General features: G+C 31.7%; 1 protein-coding gene across 1 annotated transcript in view; it reads right to left on the reverse strand.

Annotated features, from left to right (window-relative positions):
* The window catches only part of Pik3c3 (phosphatidylinositol 3-kinase catalytic subunit type 3), a 119140-nt gene that overhangs the window by 77383 nt on the left and 28612 nt on the right, over positions 1-13145 (reverse strand). Inside the window, exons 5-9 of the mRNA XM_076836632.2 lie at positions 9144-9230; positions 7093-7188; positions 4122-4193; positions 3135-3239; positions 2426-2518 (exon numbers count right to left, since the gene is read on the reverse strand). Coding sequence (XP_076692747.1) covers positions 2426-2518; positions 3135-3239; positions 4122-4193; positions 7093-7188; positions 9144-9230 — 453 coding nt within the window. The remainder of the gene's footprint in view (positions 1-2425; positions 2519-3134; positions 3240-4121; positions 4194-7092; positions 7189-9143; positions 9231-13145) is intronic.

The raw sequence follows: 13145 nt of genomic DNA on the forward strand, positions 1-13145 counted from the left end.
TCACAACATTTACATTTTGGGGTCTACAAAAAAAAATAAGTCACTTCCTATCTACTGTGGACTACAACTGGAAATAATTTTATTAGATCAATTTATTAATGTAAACTTTATGGACAACATCATGTCCAGAGTAGAGGATTTTATCCAGAATATTCAAGACAAGCCATATAGAAAAAAGACCAAATTTAGTTTTAAAAAAAAAAAAAGGAAAACCTTGTAAGAACCAATTTTCTCCAATTTCTTTTCTGAGCACTGCCTTTTCTCTAGGAAAGCTCTTTAGCTGCTGGGCCTAAATGCTAAATCACAATTTCTGAGAACCTAACATTAAAAGAATGTCTTTGTGTAAATGAATTAAGGAGTGGTTTGTGGGGCTATTTGTTTTCTACAAAACCCATTTTAAATTATTACAAGGATACAAATGTGGCTGTGTAAATAATTCCTCTGGTCACTTCAAGGCCAATATACATTTGGTTTACTCAAAAGTTCTTCCCCCAAATTAAAAAATATCTTTCACTCTACTCTAGGCATCATTAAGAATCCTGCAATATGTCCTGAGAATTGAAGTTTCATCACCACCTTTCGAAAACTTGAAATCAACTAGTTAAATGAAACTTGTCACACACTTTATAACACTTGAGCATTTTATTTCTTTTGCACATATCTAGAAGTAATTGAATTTCAGTGGGAAGTGACTACTTGTTTAAACAAACAATTTTTCTTGCAAGCTTTTCTAAGAAAGTTCTGCTCTGTAAATCTATTCTATGCTTCTTGAACCTATACATCCTAACAGGTTTAACTCAATATCTTGCTGTGTGTTTTAGACAACACTGTGCTGCATTCAAGACGCAATTTCTGTGACCAAGGTTCATTTAACACAGTATCATGATACTAACTTAATCTTTATAAAATGAAATCAGAAACCTGTGTTTCCGTTGATGAATATTTCCTTTCCTTCAGTGACGAAGAAAATAACACTCAAAGCTATAGTAAATCTCAAATTCCTCTCTCATTCTTACTATGGATATAAAGGAGAATAAATATGATTCATCTACAAAGAATTTCCCATGGTATCAATGAATGATAAAAAGGAAAGATCAAGAGTCAAGATCAGCTGTAACCAGATGTTTATCTTTACTTCAGAAGCTAAAGAAAGGAAAATGAATTCAGAAAAATAAGTTAAAACAAAGTAGCTAAAAACCATCTCATGAGACTGTAAAACATATTAATTCATCTTCACATAATTATGTAACAGCTTCCTGACAGATATTATTTTTTCTAAAGCTTCTCTGTTCTGCTCCTAATGCTCTTCAGCATTCCTGCTAAGGAAATCTTGCACATAATGTTGGAAACGTTTTCTCTACAAATTCTCCTTTCTTGTCTTCACTAACTCCCTTCTCTTCTAATTCATCAAGCATATCCAGAGGCACCATGTATAAGCTTTGTGATTCTTCAAACATTCCTCAATCTCTCTAAAGAACAAGTTTCTTCATCTGTAGAACAGTGTCAGCACTGTGCACATTGTGGGGTTATTATGGAATTTAAAAAATCCCTGGCATACAGTAGCTGTTTAAATAAATGCTGGTTGTTATTTTTATACTTCAAAAGTTAATACTTGCCCATTTGTCATAAAGCATTACAGACTATACTAAGAACCAAAAGAGACATAAAATTCATACTACCAATTAATAATCTCATATTTAACACAAGGAAAATAAAGCTTAAAAAGGTGAAATAATTTTCCCAAATTAAAAAAGTTTCTTGGTAATGCTAAGAAGATTCAAAACCAAATCTCTAGACTCAAACTTAGGGCTGATGACTTCATCACTTCTTTCTCCAGAAACTATCCACTCCACGGTTTCACTATGGAAATCAAACATCTCAAATCACCGAACCTCTATTCTGCTTGCCACTTCACTAACTCAATTTTACCTTTTCATTTATGTTCTTATTTTCCCTCTAGCCACAACTCCAGAATTCTATAGTTCTTTTAATAGTGTAAACATTTTCCTATTAGTCCAAATTCAAAGAGATAAGAACAATGAGATATAAAACAATAATATTCACTCTACACAAAGAACATACCAGGCGCTCTGCTAGGTTATTCATTTATATTATCTCACCTGTGAAAGAAAGCTGTCTCCACTAGAATAATAACAAAAAGTAATTTACTTCTTTCTAACATATACAAGTTGTTGTTTTCAGAAACTGAATCCAAGACTCTCTGACTTCAAAACCCATTCAGATATTGTCTATGCATCAACAATCATAAACATACCCTGTGTTACCTCTTTATTTTTCTCCCCCAATGGAATATCAGATATATTTCTCTGTAATAATTATAAGTTGATAATAACTGCATTTTGATTGCACTTTTACCTCATCTTGATCATTCCTAAAAAATTTTGACAATATTCAAGACACTCACTTTTTCTTGATTGGTAAGATAATATCTAAATTTCCAAACAAGATCTTGTTCTTCATATGTAAGTTGTTTGGTTGGTGGATAACTCACAATAATCTATAAAAAAGCAGAAAAAGAATTCTTTCGTCAAACATGTACTTCCTATATATTTCCATTTAATATTTTTCATTTATTAAATATTTCAATAATACAATCACTATACAAGCAAGAAGGTACATTCAGCCAAGCAACACTTAAATTTGTCGTAGTTATCCATTCAGGATGTAAGGAGAAAAAGAAGATGAAAATGTCATACTTCATATGTAAGTATATAACTACAAAGTTCATTTACTTCAACTAAAAACAAAACAAATGATGCCCCATCACAAAAAAGGAAGAACAAAAAGCAAAGCAAACTCTTATCAACTCAATACCTACAACAATGCACATTTACACATCATCTTGTCTCTCAGGCAATGTCTTAGAGCCATGTTCTAACAATGCTACATTGTGAAAGTAAAAACTATTTGTAGCTATTTCTAGAGTGAATACATTTACTAAAAGCCCCCACATAATTTGGTTTAAATGCAGAAATGAAAAGTGTTGACATTATATAGGGCTGATCAACATGGAAAAGATGTGTATCTAAGTAATTGTTAGACTAATGTACCATCAGTTGTCATTGAAATACCCATCAAACTATTTTTATATTCATATTTTATAAGTGTCTTACATTTAGCTGATCTCTCGTGGCAGCATTGGGTTTGAGATCATGGTCAGAAGGTCCACTTCTTAAACTCCGGGCAAGCTTGTGGTGTTTGCTCTCAACTAAATTCTCCTATAAATTATTTTAAAATACTAAGAATGTAAACTTCACAAAAAAGAAAACTTGATAGCTATCTAGTCAGAAATATAAAATGGTTGCTTACTTAAAATCATTTTATAATACTTAACATTTTATTTTAGTACAATTTTAGTCCCTTATATATCTTTAAATAATATGTTCCCATTTCAAGAGTGGAAAACTATGAATGACTTAAGCTCTACTAGTGTCATAATATGCACATGCCATGTCAGCTTCTTAAAACTTCTGGTGTTGACTGTTTTACTCATGGTCAACATCATTAGTTTTAACCACATTATTATTGCTTAAGAAAATATGTGTGTTTTTATATTTCCTTTGATTTCTTAACACATTTATTTTATTAGTTGACTGCAGGTGTGTGAATTGTCTGTTCATTTCTTTTTCCTAACTTCTGATTTTGATCATTTGTTCTTCAACTTTTTAGAGCTCTTCATATATCAGTAGTTCTAGTTGATACAACCATCTTCCTTATTTTACAACAAAGTCTATCTTCCAAAGATGCTCATCCATTAATCGCAGCTGTCAGATCCTAATTATACAAATTTTTCTTCTGTATAATGACCATCTTTCAAATACCTATTCTAATAAGTTCCCACTCTAACAACATTCCCCACCTCTTTTAAAAGGGATCCTAACTCTATATTATCCTGACCTTGTTTTTAAGATGTCAGTGTACCTTGTGAAATTTCCATCTGATAATCTGATCCTAGTAGCTAAAGTAGACTTATAAATCACTTCTAGCTAATTGAAGTGGATACATATTACTTTTTCAAAAGAAAAATGCACTTAATGGGTCTAAGTCATAATCATTAGGGAGAAAAGTACTTCCATTAAAAAATTACACAACAGAATTACCATAGACATCTGAGGGTCAGGAACTTTCACTAATTCAAAGCTTGTTAAAATTGGAGATGACTCATCACCATCCTAGATTATAGTGCAAGAAATGAAAAAAGAAAAGAACTTTAGTCAAATGATAAAAAGCAAAACATAATGCTATATACTATATTTTAATTCTATTCAATAAGCATCATTCTTTCCTACAAAAAAATCCTTATCCTGCCAGGCCCAGTGGTGCATGCCTATATCCCAGTGGCTCAGGAGGCTGAGGCAGGAGAATCCCAAATTCAAAACCAGCCTCACTCAGCAACTGAATGAGGCCCTAAACAACTCAGGGAGACCCTGTCTCTCAATTAAAAAAAAAAAAAAAAAAAGGGTTGGGGATGTGGCTCAGTTATAAAGCGTCTATGGGTTCATTCACTGGTGCCAAAAATAATAACAATAACAACAATAGTAATCCTTCTCTTTTTTCACCTATATTAGAAAATATAATTTCATATCTTTGGTTACTGATATTTTGGAAAAAATAAAATCTAATAAAAATTACATTTGCAGAGATATGAAAATTAGCAAATGTTTTTATTGCTTTATTTTTTAAAGAATTTATTATGACAGTTCATCAAAAATAAAAGACCTAATACTCAAACTTGGAAAAATGAAATTACAGAGCACAAAAGTATGGCACAACTGATGTGTTTCACCATTTCCAAAAATCACATAAATGCTATTAATTTTTCAAGGGATCACAACTGAGATTCACTGAAAGAAATGGAATTTTAAGTGTGGGGTTAATGTTACTCAAATTTATACATAGCTAGAGATACAGAAATACTGCTCCTCAGAGGAACAACACAATATAAACTTAAATAATAAAAATCAATCAATCAATTCTTAAGAAATAAAGCTGTCTCATTTTGTTGGTGTTATTTTTGAAGAATGCTGGCTTTTATTTTTATCCTATTCAGGCATGGAGGTAATTTAGCATAATAAATGTCACTGCCAAATATACTGGAAAAGGCTAAACTAATTAAGGTTGGAATTCATTTCCTCATGATTCTATACCAGCATCAAACTTTTCTGTCAATTTCCAAATGCTAGTAAGTTTTCAATTTTAGGTACATTCAACAAAATCAGGAGAGACTGCAAGAGGGGAACTATTGTGACTTAACTTTAGTTCAGTAATTGAGTCTTACAGAAAACCACAAATTCCCACAGCTGTTGTTTAACAGGCTTGTTCTCAGTCACAAAACCAGAAAACACATTTATCAGCCCAACTGTGACAAGTAATCTTCACTAAGGCTATCTGTCACAAAAGACAGGTGACAAGAAAGTCTATTTCCATTAGATTCAATACACTGGCCCAGCAATCTTTACACTAAGTGGAAATATGACAGGGTGGGCAGACAGGCATTAATTTACAACCAATTTTCTGGAAGCAGTAGAAAGGGGTCAAGAACCTTTTCAAAAATACTTGAAATTCTTCTAATTTCTATTCTGTTATTATTTCATCTATTATCAAAGCTGTCTTTCAAAAGATCCTTCACCCTCCATTAGCATGTTTTTGCAATGTAAGCTCCATATAAGCAGAAAATACTGCTTTTCATGATATTATATGTAGTATAAAATATAAAATACAATTTTATTAAAATGTACTGGTGACAAAAAGCCCTTTTTTTGGGAGATACCTTTCTAATAAATCACTAAACAGTGTTATATAATCTATCTTCCTATGTTCTGTTTTCTACCAGGCAGTAACTTTTCCTAATCTGCAACAAAGTGAAAAGGATACAAACTAAAAAAAAAGACATAAATATTAACTTGAAAAATAACTATAAAAATAATCATAAACTAAATAAACCCAAATATTCTATTATGAAAAAATTTCAAAGAGCAATATACAGTTTAATAAGTGTGAAACACACACACACACACACACCCCTTTAATCCCAGCAAGTCGGGAAGATGAGGCGAGAGGATTGCCAAGTTAAGAGGCATACTCGGCAATTTAGTGAGGCCCTAAGCAACTCAGCAACACCCTCAAATAAAAAATACAAAGGACTAAGGATGTATTTCAGTAGAAAAGCCCTCCTTGGGCTCAATACACTGTACCAAAAAAAAAAAAAAAAGTACATATACTTAAAAATCATTTGTTACAGTATAAACAAATATGTAAGTGTAATTCAAAGTGCCACTTCAAATAAACAAAGATATTTTATGCAAACTTGGTTATATGCTACAATAAATATTAATTATGCTATGTATCAAAAGTCAGTTCTCATTTCCTGGGACTTGTCTACTATTTCCAACATAATAAAAGATACCTGGTTTAAATGGGTTCAAACTAAACATTTGATTATTTCTGTAGTATTTAAATGAAGCTTCTTCACAGTACATATTTTTCAAGTACCTAATACATGTCAAATAAAAAACTGTTTTCCTTTTCATAACAGACCATGACAAACCCATAACTGTCTTATTTGTTATTAAATCAGCCCAATGGCAACATGAGTTTTTAAATTTTGCATATATTATATATCTAAATGCACATTTAAAGTCTTTCTAAGTACACTTATTTAGGGCTACATATAGAATTCCAACATATTACATATATATTCAAACAATAAACCTTGCCTTGACTTTAAAACTTTGATTTCCCCCTTTTACTTTTCAAATGAATAATAACTTTAAATAAAGCCATTTTTTAGTGTTCTACTTGCAAATTTGTAGAACAATTAATCAAAAAGTTTTTAATCACTTGCATACTTATTGATTTTTTAACCCAGAACTGCATTACATGAATGATTGGCTTTTGTAATCTTATTGTAGCTATATGATTTGATTTGTGTATACAAAAACAGCTGCTGCTGACAGCTGTCTGCTGCTATCCTGCAACAAAATAATTCATCTCAGCAGGAACAACAGTGAATTTTTAATGTTTCCCCTCCCCCCCTTCTTCAGAAACCACAAACAGTTCCAAGGAAAATACCTTTTCATAATAAACAATACCATATTCCTTATCATCACACTTGACACATCGAAATTCAACCATCAAATACATGAAATTAGAACTTCGTTTTTCACTCTGAAAAAACAAATTTATGAAAAATGATCACTTTCAACATTTTCTTAAAAATTAGTATGCATTGTTTTTCCCAATTCAAAAATAATGTATAAATCAAGTACAATTTAAGATGTAACAAATTTTTCTTCATTATATGCATGCCCTGTTTTATATAGCACTGTTTTATATGTATCACTATTATTTTACCCAGTAGTATCTATTACTCACTCACAATTCCCTCCTCAAATTTAATAAAATTTTTTTGATTTATTCAGTAGTTCAGATTTTACAATACAAAGTCTTGAAAACATTCCATATATATCTACATGACAACTGTTTTATTTAAAAAGCAAAGGTATTTTGTATTTCTAACAATGTTGGAAAAAGAACAATCCCCCCTTAAACTGAGACTAATCCAACTATAGGAACTAATAAATTTTAAGCACAGGTAAAAGAAAAAATAAAAGTACATAACTAAGAAGGAGGCCATTTGACCTTACCAAGTATAACTTTTAGAAGTTTTTCATAATTTACAAATTGTCTTAAGACAACTTGTCATTTGTAAAGTGTTTTGGAGGGCGGGTTTTTGGTGGTGCTGGGGGATGAAACCCAAGACTTCCGACATGCTGGCAAGCATTCTACCAACTTGGACTATATTGCCAATCCTTCATTTGTAATTTTATCAACACTGGGCAATAATTACTCCTTATTTCAACATAAAAAAGTTTATTCTTCATGTCAATATGTCCCCTTTATTAAAAAAAATAGGCAAACAGTATGACAATGAAGTGAAAAAAAAAAAAAACAATGGACTCTAAAAGAGTTATTAGTCCTATCTAAACCAGCTTTATAAATGGCTTTAAATGAAATACATAAAATCATAAAGGTTTAAAGAGGTTATGTAAATCGTTCAGCACATCATAGTCTATTGTGGTAATGGTAATGACTGTCTCTCTTTAAAAAAGGGGATGCAGAAGATGAGAAAGGATGGGCAACACCATATTTTCTACATCTCTAAGCACTGAAACTGAAATACAGTAAGTCAGTAAGTATTTTGGTGTACTTTCTTTTGGAATGTAGAATTATAAAAATTGAAAAGGTAAAGTTTTTTGTACATGAGAACAGATTATGAATAAATTTAGAAAAGACAACCAATAGTCCAAATGAACATAAATGTTAATCACCACTAAACTCATTTTTTAAAAGAGCAATGGTTCATTGTAAAATTAAAAGCTTTCTACCTGCTGAAAACTGTTCAGAGAATATAAATTAAGTTACTTGTGGACTAAGGTGGTCATTATGAGCCAGACAGTGATATTCTTCTTTCCTAATTTGATTAATATAATTGTTATTTTTATTCTCTAGATTTTTGTCTAAAGAATCAGGCCAAGCATCTGGTATTGTAAAACAAATGTAGAAAAAAGGAAAGCTTTCTTAAATAACATTTAGAAAGACTCTCACTGAAGTTATCTTTTAAAGATAATGTATAAAACTGGCACAATTAACAAAGTGAAGGAAAACATAAACCACATAACTTTATCAAGGGTGCAGAGTCCTATATGTAGAAATAAGAGAAACAATAACATCAATTGGAGAGAAGACTTCTTAAGATGATATGTAGTAACAGAAATGAGTAAATAAGCAGTGGGCTGAAAGGAAGATTTATCCAACATTGACTTGAACTTGAACATGAGCTGCCATTAGAGAGAATACACAAGTGAGGCAGCAAAACTCAACAGATTTAAATATATATGATATTTAATATATTTACAATATAAATTACTATTTCATGATTCAGCATATATTAGAATTTAAGAAAGGCAATATGCCAAGTTTTCTACTAACACAGAATTCACATCTATAAACATTTAAGCCCAATAACCCCACATGTGTTAGATACTTGACTATAAACAATTCTTCTCAAAAAACTGATGTAGAAATAATGTTCTGAAATAAAAAAGATGTATATAACCCACCTCATTTATCATTTCTATTTCTCTAAATGTCAATCTGTCCAGCCAATCTACTTTCACCATGTGTCCCTGTCGATGAGCTTTGGTGAGCTGCAGAAAAAATATAATGGAGAAAACCTTAACATAGATTTTAAAGAAAGGACAATAAAAAATGATATAGGTTAAGCATCCCTAATCTGATCCGTAATGTAATCCCAGATCTGTAATGTTCCAAACTCCAAAACTTTGTCGACATGACATAAGTGGAAAATTCTAAACCTAACCTCAAGTGGGGTCACGGTCAAAACAGGCGCACTACAAATAATGAATTATTTTCAGTCTATATATAGAAAGGTGTATATACAAAATAAATGAATTTTCTGTTTATATGTGGGCCTCATTCATAAGGTATCTCATTATGTATATGGAAAAATTCCAAAATCCAAAATACTTCTGGTTTCAAGCATTTCAAAACAGGGATACTCAACCTGCAATATCAATTACACATATGAAACGTTCTTACACACATCAGAATCCTTATGTAACCGTTGTGATAAGAAACTTGGCATGAAAAAAAATTTAAAGAAAAGCCATTAAAAATATTAAAAAATATAAAAGATCCACAATCTTGCAACGCTTATTATACTAAATTACAGACATTTCTTACATTTTTACCATTTATACTATTATAAAGAGAAGAAATTATAACTACTCCTCCTCTAAGAAAGAGTATGTAAACCACTTTTTCTTTTGTCTACATTTTTAATCTAACAAACATAAAAATGGCAGTCACAGACACATATTTCTCTAGCATGTATAAATTAAAACTTTAGGCACATACATATGCATGCATGTTTTTATTTTAGGAAACAAGTGAAAATATTAAAAATACCTAGAGTTGCTTTGGTAGAGTACAAACCAATCTACCCTTAGTTTCATAAATTATATAACAATATATCAACTATTCAAATCCACAGAGAATTCACAATAAGTTCCAAGAGCCAAAATTAGAATTAGTTTTTGTATTAGAACTAGCTTTGTATTAGAAACCCCAGCTTCATTTAATGTATCAAAACCTTTCTTTCTAAACAAATTCATAGCATAAAGCACAACTGGATATCAAAGTTTTATATAATAGGTTATCTATATCTGTTATCTTCCTCTTCATTGGCCATGTCATGACAATATTCTTATAAGGACAACACTACCACCAATTATTATCTCTCTCACAGAACTAAAATTTTCAGCATCAATATTCATTATCTTCCTACACTCTCACTACAATTACAAGGTTATACTATTTTGCAAATGAAAACAGTAACTGCACACAAAAAGTATGAAGTTCATTTTTTTAAAATATTTTTTTCAGTTGTTGATGGACCTTTATTTTTATTTATTTATTTGTTTCTATGTGGTGCTGAGAATTGAACCCAGTACCTCACACATGCTAGGCAAGTGTTCAACCACTTGCTACAACTCCAGCCCCACTGAGGTTCATTTTAGTACATAAATAATATCAACAGCATTTTTACAAATAAACTCAAAAAAATTTTTATCTAAGGTAGTCTCTGAATGAACATGCATAAAAAGGTATCAATAAGTGCTTAGGCTAATTACTGTCACAAAGCAGGGAGTAAATATGTTGTTGAGTAATTAATGGTAGAGCATTAGATAAATATGCTAGCAATATGAAAGAGCCCAAGAAATGGACAATGAGGGAATCAAAGAAGATCAGGCAATGTGTACTAAAAGAGTATTAGACTGTGAGCCAGATACCTGGGTTCCAAACATAACACTCCATTTTCAAACTCTATCATTTTGAATCTGCAACAATAAGTTGAAAGTATTATATTCTATTCCTATTCTCCAAATTTAAGTAAGATAATGTATATAAAACATGGCAGGTAGTCATGACAATAGCATCCATAATGACTATTCCTTGTAGTTCATTAAAGGTTTATATTCTTACTCACTTGGCAACATGTTCCAAACTGGTTTTCAAGATAAATAAATTTATAAAAGGCAACGTTACATCCTTCCCTTTTAAGAACAAAGTTAATAGTATAAATCAGTAAAATGAGTGTATATAATAAAGAAAGAAGGAAAAAATAACATTTACATCCAAATTTTGGGCACTTATTATAATCACTCTTCTAAGAAGATAGTTTTGTCCCTAGTTTACAAATGTTTATTAATTACTACTATGAAGTGGCAGAGCTAGAATTTAAATTCAAGATTTTCAAAGCCCATTTTCAGTTGGGCACAGCAATTCACACCTGTAATCTCAGTGACTCAGGAGGCTGAGGCAGGCAGATCAGAAGTTTTAGGCCAGTTTCAGTAACTTAGGGAGACCCTATATCAAAATTTAAAAAAATAAATAAAAATTTAAGAAAGAACTGGTAGTAAAGCTCCCCTAGGTTCAAGACCCAGTACATAAAAATAAAAAGGCCCATTTTCCTTCTATTAGGCTTTGCCACTCATTCTCTATATTCATGCACTATTACTAAGAAACTTTAGTTCAACTAATTTCTCTCATTTGTTGAACAGTAGTTCCATATTCATAATACAATAGTTCTTCTCCCACTAATTTATTATGTGGAAAGAACTGGCAATAAAGTTTAGTTGTGGGAAATGTAGTGAGGCCTTTTCTCTCCTTTTTTAATTACTCAGACAAATCAGAAATGTCTGATCAGTATGGCAGCACTAAAACTGATAAAGCCATTATGGAGGGCAAGTTGAAATCATCCTGGAAACATTCACATTTGTTCTTTTTTTTTGGTAGAAGGACACAACACAATGCCTTTTTTTTTTTTTTTTAATGTGGTGCTGAGAATCGAGCCTGGGTCCCGCCCGTGCTAGGCGAGCGCTCTACCGCTGAGCCACAATCCCAGCCCTTGTTCTCATTTTTAATACCAAAAAAAAAAAAAAATACATGGAAGAACGCAAATATCCACTAACAGTGGGAAATGTTAAGTAAACCATGATACACACACACTACAAAATGCTAAAATTAGAAAGAATAAGGAAAATCTATATACTCAGTAGGGTAAAACAGTGTTGAGAGCTCAAGTAAGTACAAAATCATAGGTACTATTTACTCTATGATGACTGCTTACGTATGTATTTCCTGCGTTCGACTTTGAGATTAGGAGCAGAAATACTAGATATTTCTCTATTTAAATTAGTTTTATAATTTCTAGAGAACTGCACAGTTACTACCCAGAATTACTTCTAGCCACCAGTTATGTATATCTATTACTAAAGAACAAACCACCCCAAAAGTTAGTGACTTATAATAGTATTCATTTTGTATTTCTCCATAAGTCATGAGAAATTACAAAATGAGAGACCCTCTTGATCTTATTTACAATTGCTCAGGAGAGCAGTAATTTGGTGGCTGGGGTTGGAGCATCCAAGATGGCTGCACTCACCTGTCTGATACCTTGATGTTGAAAAGGGTGGGCTTAGCTGGGATATGAGGGTGGTGGGGCCACACTCCTTCCCTATTTGTTCTCTCTCAGTGGTGTTCCATCTTCAGTGGTTTTTCAACATGGCTACCACAAAAGAATAGTGTAGTAGCTAGGTGTCCTCAAGAAGTGCAAAAACAAAAGCTGCCTAGCTGTCTTACCTAGAGCAGCACAACATCACTTTTGCAGTACTATATCAGTGAAAATAAGTCTCAAGGCTAAAGAAGATTGACTGTGGAAGAGTATGAGTATCAGAAGGCATGCTTCATTGACAGCTAGTTAGAGACTAGCTAGTACAAGACTTATTAGTCCAAACACAAAATACAATTGATTGTATACTTGCTCCTTTGCAATTGAACAGAGTTTAAAAATGGCAAAGTCTGCTCTTAGCTGAACAATAGACAATAGGTAAAGTCTAGAATCAGCTGTAACAACTACAAAATGATCAGTCTCTGCCTTCTTCAAATAATCTCCCTCATACTTCAAAATAATCTAGCCACATAATCTCTTTTGGTTCTTAGGACTAAAAAAACTTTTCTTTTTAGGGGCTTAATGAAAT

The sequence above is a fragment of the Callospermophilus lateralis genome, chromosome 17, assembly GCF_048772815.1.
Source record: "Callospermophilus lateralis isolate mCalLat2 chromosome 17, mCalLat2.hap1, whole genome shotgun sequence".
Classification (NCBI taxonomy): domain Eukaryota; kingdom Metazoa; phylum Chordata; class Mammalia; order Rodentia; family Sciuridae; genus Callospermophilus; species Callospermophilus lateralis.